This window comes from Micromesistius poutassou (assembly GCF_964030765.1).
Source record: "Micromesistius poutassou genome assembly, chromosome: 16".
Taxonomy (NCBI): domain Eukaryota; kingdom Metazoa; phylum Chordata; class Actinopteri; order Gadiformes; family Gadidae; genus Micromesistius; species Micromesistius poutassou.
Window position 1 is genome coordinate 1,056,149 of NC_140286.1, and position 8,467 is coordinate 1,064,615.

General features: G+C 49.7%; 1 protein-coding gene across 1 annotated transcript in view; it reads left to right on the top strand.

Annotated features, from left to right (window-relative positions):
- Positions 1–7,513, top strand: part of wdr47a (WD repeat domain 47a) — a 19,409-nt gene extending 11,896 nt beyond the window's left edge. The window contains exons 12-17 of the mRNA XM_084480850.1: positions 65–222; positions 997–1,166; positions 1,777–1,947; positions 4,295–4,426; positions 6,065–6,283; positions 7,338–7,513. Coding sequence (XP_084336976.1) covers positions 65–222; positions 997–1,166; positions 1,777–1,947; positions 4,295–4,426; positions 6,065–6,283; positions 7,338–7,480 — 993 coding nt within the window. The 3' untranslated portion in view covers positions 7,481–7,513. The remainder of the gene's footprint in view (positions 1–64; positions 223–996; positions 1,167–1,776; positions 1,948–4,294; positions 4,427–6,064; positions 6,284–7,337) is intronic.
- The last annotated feature ends 954 nt before the right edge of the window (positions 7,514–8,467 follow it).

The following is an 8,467-nucleotide window of genomic DNA, read 5'->3' on the forward strand; positions in this document are numbered from 1 at the left end:
GTTAACACAGTGTGTCCCTGACACACACACGCCTCACCACTGTGTCGTTTTCGCCCCCCCCCAGGCCGACAAGCCCCTGGATCTGTTTGTGCCGGTGAACACCCTGGAGGACACGCAGGCCATCCGCGCCGTAGCCTTCCACCCGGCGGGCGGGCTGTACGCCGTGGGCTCCAACTCCAAAACCCTCCGGGTGTGCGCCTACCCGGACACGCTGGAGACCAGGTGGGCCGGTGGGCATCTGCACAGCAGATAGCCCCCCCTCGCACTCGTCTGCACATTAACATTATGGGCTCTGGCATTAGGGAGAGACTGAATGTTAATCGTACTCGGTGTTATAATGTCGGAAGATCGTTTCATATTCAAACGCAGTCAATATTTTCTTGAATTCTGTTTTTCTTTTTTTTTTTTATCGCAAGATTTATTTGCGTTTATTTGTTTACTTTTTTTTTTCACCCTTTTGATCGTGTGAGAGATTATTCGCTCCAAGTGTGTATGACTGCTCCAAGAGAATGTTAGTGTGAAGTTGAACACTACAGTATATGCCAATGTTGTCTGTTTTCAATACAAATTTGCGTAAAGCAAATAAAGCAAAAAAAAAACATTTGCACAAAGCATGGTTGATCCACTTTTCCATGGTGATGAGAGCATTAAAATGAGAAAAAATAATGGGACAAAAAGAAATCAAGGGACATTTAGAATAGATAAAACTGTGCGATTAATTGCGAGTTAACTATGAAATTAATGCAATTAATCACGATTAAATATTTTAATCGTTTGACAGCACTAATAATTTTACATTCAAATGCAGTCAATATAGAATATTTCGTTGTGTTCTTACCTAATCCCAAGTTCCCCATGCGGGATGGTTTTATCTCACCTCCTAGTGTGATAATAACCCCGACTGTCCTTGATGGTAAACGTGTGTGTCCCTCCGCCCTGCCCCCCCCTCCCTCCCCTCCCCCTCCCCCCTCCCCCTCCCCCCCCCCTCCCCCTCAGTGAGTCCGCTCCGCTGAAGCAGCCGGCGGTGGTGTTCAAGAGGAACAAGCACCACAAGGGCTCCATCTACTGCGCCGCCTGGAGCCACTGCGGGCAGCTGCTGGCCACCGGCTCCAACGACAAGTATGTCAAGGTCCTGCCCTTCAGCGCAGAGACCTGCAACGCCACAGGTACGTGGGCCTGACCCCCAGGGCGGGACGGTCGAGCAGTGGTTAGGGTTCACATCATCATCACTTCATAGTGAATAATAATAATAATAATAATACTAATAATAGGTGCACTTTGTAGTAGTATTATAGTATTTTAGTATTTTATATATATTTTTTTTTTATAGTATTTTAGATGTAGGGAGTGATCCATGCATGTATTTTATTCTCTCTCTATCTTCTTTACATGGTTACAGAGTCTGTTGTCTCCACTACAGAAGTGGTTTGATTTTGAGGGTGAAGGAAATGTTGTTGACATTGTGTGTGTATGTGTGCTTGCGTGCCTGTGTGCATGCGTTTGTGTGAATCTATGTGTGTGTTTGTGGGTTTGTGTGCGTGTGTGCTTGCGCGTGTGCGTTTGTGTGTGCTTGCGTGTGCATCTTTATGTGTGTGTGTGTTTGTGTGCATTTGTGTGCGTGTCTGTGCGCGTGCGTGCGTGTGTGCGTGTGTGTGCTTGCGCGTGCATCTTTATGTGTGTGTGTGTGTGTTTGTGTGCATTTGTGTGCGTGTCTGTGCGCGCGTGCGTGTGTGCCTGCGTGCGTGCGTGTGTGTGTGCGTGCTCGTCGTGCCCCAGGCCCCGACCTGGAATTCAGCATGCACGACGGCACCATCAGAGACCTGGCCTTCATGGAGGGCCCCGAGAGCGGGGGGGCCATCCTGATCAGCGCCGGGGCCGGCGACTGTAACATCTACACCACCGACTGTCAGAGGGGCCAGGGCCTGCACGCGCTCAGCGGACACACAGGTACCAGAGAGCCTAGAGCTACTGGGGGGGGCCACTGAGGGCAGACGCAGGGAGAATGTGGAAACACAGAAGCTCACAGGGAGGTAGGTAGAAGCACTGGGACCGTAGAGGCTCATGCTGCCATGCGTTTGTATGGTGCGCCCAGCCCGTACGAGTCGTTAGGTGTAAGGCCCCAGTCCCATTTCTCTCCCCTTGACAAGAACACTTTGCTTTGAGTGCCCTTAGCTTCAAGTCAGCTCCCGAGCTGGGCTAGCGTTGAAGGGTTGATTTTTAAGGGAAAAACAGCACTCCCCCTTAGCTCCCTTAAGTATTGGGACACCCTACCCCTTTCACGGGAACGTGCGAAATCTAGGGTTAGGGCTGAAATCTAGGGTTAGGGCTGAAATCTAGGGTTAGGGCTGAAGTCTAGGGTTAGGGCTGAAATCTAGGGTTAGGGCTGAAGTCTAGGGTTAGGGCTGAAATCTAGGGTTAGGGCTGAAATCTAGGGTTAGGGCTGAAATCTAGGGTTAGGGCTGAAATCTAGGGTTAGGGCTGAAATCTAGGGTTAGGGCTGAAATCTAGGGTTAGGGCTGAAATCTAGGGTTAGGGCTGAAATCTAGGGGAAGGGGGAGAATTGGGACAGGGCCAAAGTCTCCCAGCTTTCTTGCGGCATTTCACGGAGGAACGCCCCCTTTGGGTCGGTCCCACGCGGGATTCTGAGAGCAGAGCGAGTTCAGCGAGGCCGACCGTACGACTCGACCACAAAGATGGCGTCGCCCTTAAAGAGGATTATTTTCTTTGTATTTGTGCCACGCTGGTCGTTTTAATGTTGATTTTAAATGCTCTTACACACTTGATTACTTTGCTACTTTATCCCGGTCACCAATGTATGCATTGCACGGTCTTGCTGTGCGTGCAATGCAATGTAAAGTTATGTTAAGTTTGTTTTCGAGCTGGTTTGCTAAAGAGGCTACTATAGCTAACATTAACAATGACTAGCCAATGACAAACGGGAACGCCATAAGTGCTGCAAGCCAGGAAATGACGTCACATTCTCGCGTACCAAATAGACAAATAGATATCAGCATCAGAACGAACCGGTCATGTCCCCATCGGCCCTGGTCTGTCCCCTGTGGGGGGTAGTGTCCTCCATGCCAACACAGTGTTAATAATACATTTTATTTCAGGGCGCAAAACTCTCAAGGTCGCCTTACTATGCGTTCACACCAAAATAGACAATTTTCGCCTGTTCGCGCGAAGCTGCGTATGTTGTCGCGCGAAGCTGCGTAATCTTTCGCTGTGCTTAATGTGTGCTTATTTGTGTGCACTTAACGTGTCGGGGCGAATTTTCGCGGAGTGTTTTGCCTGCCAACGGTCATTCATGCCAATTCATTCTCATCAACCATGGCCGAGATGTGTGTCTGTACCTGTTGTGGAAGAGGGAGAGACGTCGGAATGCCCGTCGTTTATGGGTTAATAATATAATCCGGAGGCGCACACCGCTTTGTGCCGTGATATTAAATATATCGTATATATTATATGATATAGATATTTATATATTATATATAGATATAGAGCTCCGGGAGTCGCAAACGGCAACAATCACTTTCTCCTCAAAGCTGCGGTTCACTGAACGGTTGAACGGTGATTGGCTGTTTCACGTTTCACCCACGTTACCCACAGGGAGTGAACGCTGATTGGCTGTTTCAACGCGAATGCCGCAAAAAAGTTGAAATATTTCAACTTCTGCGAAAGCTGTCGCTCATTCGCGCGACAAAATCCACGTGAACGCGCCCGCCCGTCTTGGGGAAAACTTTCGCCCCGTCAATCAAATCTTGTCGCGGGTCCCGGCGACAAAAAGTTTCGCCCGATACGCGTCTCTACGTTCACTTAACATTGAAACGTGTCGCGGGGCGAAGTGGGTGTGAACACACAGTAAGACCAGCAAGCAATTTAAAACGGGCAAATATAGTTAAAACAAAACACATTTTAAAAATAAACAATGCAACATATTCATTAAATTGTCTGGAAAGGTGGAGTTAAGTGGGATAGGCCAGTCGGGAAACAGGTGAGCTTTGATGTTTTAAAGGTGGGGAGAGACTCTGTAGTACGGATGGATAGTGGGAGAGAGTTCCAGAGGCGCGGGGGGGGGGGGGGGGGGGGGGCAGAGCGGCTGAATGCTCTGAGCCCCGTCGTGGACAGCCGGGCAGAGGGAGTGGAGAGCAGGGAGGAGGAAGACGACCGGAGAGTTGGGGAGGGAGTGTAAGGCCGGAGGAGCTCAGAAGAGGTATGGAGCAGCCAGATTATGGAGGGCACTTGAAAGTGAGGAGAAGAATCTTGAAAGTGAAAGCGGTGTCGTCCCTTCCAGGTCACATCCTGTCCCTGTACACGTGGGGGGGCTGGATGATCGCCTCGGGGTCCCAGGACAAGACGGTGCGCTTCTGGGACCTGCGGGTGCCCAGCTGCGTGCGCGTGGTGGGGACCTCCTTCCACGGCTCAGGTAGGGGCCCCCGGTTCTCACCCCGCTCCACCAGGGAGGGGCCCCAAACTCTTGGTGGTCATCCACAAGGAAGATTTATTTGAAAAACAGATGGGGCCCTTTGCGAGCAGATCAAGCGTGAAGGGTGGTGAAGAAGAGGGGGCGTGGGAGTTTAATGAGAGATCCTGCTAAAAACTCTCTGGTGAGAAGCGGTAGTAACCTATGGTTGGAATAGAGACTAAAATACATGTTTTTTTTAAACTAACTTTTATTAAATAACAAACACTTGACATGATTGTCAAGTTACGGAAAATTTAATGAATGAACACAATAAAGTAAAAACTGGTTCTGAATAGATACTGGTACTAAATGATGAAATACTAGAATGTTTCTATGGTTTGACGTGTCTGGTATTGCTTCAGCTATCATTGCTGAAGAATGTACCGGGTTTCAACTTTCTACAGACTATAATTTGCTAGTGCAAACAGAGCTGACTGTGGCCTCTACTTCTCCTTGTCGTGGTTGCAGGGTTTTCTCTACACACACTTAGTACAAAAGCAAACACACACACACGCTAACACACGGACTCATGGCTGAGAGAACGAAGGGTTCTTCAGTGTGGCTATTTTTGACTTGGATCGATGGAGACAATTCCCGCTGCGGCAAGTGCAATACACTCTGCTAGCAAGGGAGATAATTCTGGCAACCTTGCAAAATGATTCAAAAGAGTACTGAGCACAATATAAATGTGAAAACTCATAATTCATAACTCTCCCAATCCCAACTACAGGTATTTATAAAGTATAGTGCATTCCTGCTTCATAATGCATTCATAAAATGCAGATGCATTCTTATGTTGAAGGTTATAAGAAATCATGATAATGGACAAGCTGATACATTGAAGCTATTCTCAGCTCAGCCAGTTTAGCTACAAATACATACATAGAGTTGGAAAACTTGTTGTAGATGTCCCACACACACCGTTTGAAGGGGGTTTCCTAGCCCCAACGCGTGCCCCTACCAATAAGTGTACCAATAAGTGTAGGAACCGATAAGCAGTATCGGTAGTAGTGTCATTTAAATCCCACAGATAACCGTCCCTGATTAAATCCTAACTATCTGAGCCTCATTAGGCATCTCGTACAATCCAATCGATTTTGTGTACAACTTAATAACAGCTAAAGTCTTTAAGTAAGAGACAGCCTTATTACAAATAATTCAACCTGGTCCAGCACGACAATAGATCCTGTAATTAGTGAAACTGCAGCCATTAAACTGCAGCCACAACTGCAGCCACACACACACACACACAGCCACACACACACACACACACACACACACACAGCCACACACACGCACACACACACAGCCACACACACGCACACAGCCACACACACACACACACACACACACAGCCACACACACACACACACACAGCCCCACACACACACACAGCCACACACACGCACACACACACACACACACAGCCACACACACACACAGCCACACACACGCACACACACAGCCACACACACACACACACACACGCACACAGCCACACACACACACAGCCACACACACACACCCCTCCCATTAAACCACGAGCCTCACCCCCGTCTCCCCCCCGTCTCCCCCCCCCCCCCCGGTCTCTCCCCACAGGCAGCCCCGTTGCCTCGGTGGCGGTGGACCCCAGCGGGCGTCTCCTGGCGACGGGGCAGGAGGACAGCGCCTGCATGCTGTACGACATCCGGGGGGGGCGCACCGTGCAGAGCTACCGGCCCCACGGCAGCGACGTGCGCTCGGTGCGCTTCTCCCCGGGGGCCCACTACCTGCTCACCGGCTCCTACGACACCAAGGTCATGGTGACCAACCTCCAGGGTAAGGGCCCCCCCCCCCCCCCCAACCCCCCCAACCCCGGGGGTAGGGTAGTCAAGGCGAGGCAAGGAAAGGCAACTTTATTTATGTAGCACTTTTTTAACATACACAGGGCAGACTCACAAGTGCTTCACATATAAACATTGTCATACAATAAAATAAAATAATAGATAAAAAAAGTAAAATAGAAGATAGAAAATAAAGGCAACGTAAAAAAAAAAAAAAGAAGCATTTTAGAAAGTGCAATGTGTTTAAGATCAACAGTCTCTGACACCCACGTCGGGACTCCGACCCGACCTAAAGGAACTTGGTCCGAGTCGGGGGTTGGGGGGTGGTTTGACTCCTCGCCGAAAGGGTTGTGGGTTCAAAGCCTTTATGTCCGCAGTCTAAACCTGTAGGCGTCCTCCAGCGAGACGCATCCTCCTCGCCCCCCCTACCTCCTCATAAAATACACTAGTCTAGAACAATTCACTCAGAGTCGCTGCTGCTTACTCACTAAGTTGTAACATAATCCCCACTGGCTAGGTTAACTAATGAACAGTGAAAATGTAAAAGTGCTTTGGTCTTACGGACCACGGATCTGTGTCTGACCACTAGAGGGCAGGAGGGGCGCGCCCGCAGAGCTAACGTCCAGCACAGCAGAGTCCCTCCTCAACCCCCCCCCCCCCCCGCTGTCTCTCATCCCCTGAAGGAAAGCTGACACTCTCTGTCCCTATAGAGTGGTGGGCTTAGGCCAGCTTTAATGAAAGTTTGTGGTTTCGTAACACATCATCTTGACATTACCGGTACTCTGCCCCCTCCCTCCCTCCCTCCCTCCCTCCACACTCTTGGCTATGATCTATGCAAGTATCATTTTCAGGGTGTGTATGTTGTTTCAACTCTCTCTCTCTCTCTCTCTCTCCTCCCCTTCTCTCTCTCTCTCTCTCTCTCTCTCTCTCTCTCCCCCCCTCTCTCTCTCTCTCCCCCCTCTCTCTCTCTCTCTCTCCTCCCCTTCTCTCTCTCTCTCTCTCTCTCTCTCTCTCTCTCCCTCTCTCTCTCTCTCCCTCTCTGTGTGTAGGGGACTTGACCAAGCAGCTGCCGGTGACGGTGGTGGGCGAGCACGGGGATAAGGTGATCCAGTGTCGGTGGCACCCCAACGACCTGTCCTTCCTGTCGTCCTCCGCCGACCGCACTGTGACACTCTGGACGCACAAGCCCTAGCACGCACGCACACACACACACACACACACACACACACACGTGTACACACACACACACACGTGTACACACACACACGCACACACACACACACGCACGCACATAAACACACGCACACACATGCATACACGTACACACACACACACACACGTACACACGCACATATGCGCGCACGCACACACACACACACAGCACACACACGTACGCGCACGCACGTACACACGCATACACAGACAAACACACAAACACACACGCATACATGCACACAGTTACACACAAACACACGTACACACACGACTAGCGTTCGAACCAGCTTCTTTACACGCCCCACAGCCACACACACACACACACACACACACACACACACACACACACACACACTACTGCTGTACGGTTTGCGTCACACAGACATGACTGGCCTGTCAGGCCCCCCCTGGCATGCAGCCTGCTTACTCCAGAACACACCAGAACAAACCAGAACACACACACACACACACACACTGCACACACACACACTGCACACCCACCCAGTGGACGAGGCTCGTCTCTTTTATCCCCTGGGAAATGTTAATGCGTACAAAATCTGCCAGGCATCTACATGGGCCCTGGTTGGACAGTTTTGGTCACGTGACTTGCTTTTTGGTTTGTGTTCGGCTTGCTAAGTTTCCTCCATTTCGTTTGTTTTCATCTGGTCAAGTCCCTCACATCTTTATTTCTCTAACCACGCCCACTGCTCTCCAGGCACAGCACTGAGTACATGATCTGATTACACCGAATATAAATGATGGTGCCTTCCTGCAGTTTCCCCTACGTAAAGAAAACTCCTAAAGATGGAACGGAAATCGGGGTCTTTTTTTTAAAGGTCAGGTTCTGGTTCACGGTTTTGACATGAAATGCATTCCTGCCCTTTGTTGTCCAGTCAAGTCTTTCTCTATTATTTTTTATATTATGCTGCTATTTTTGAAGTCATTGTTGAGATGTTGATATAAA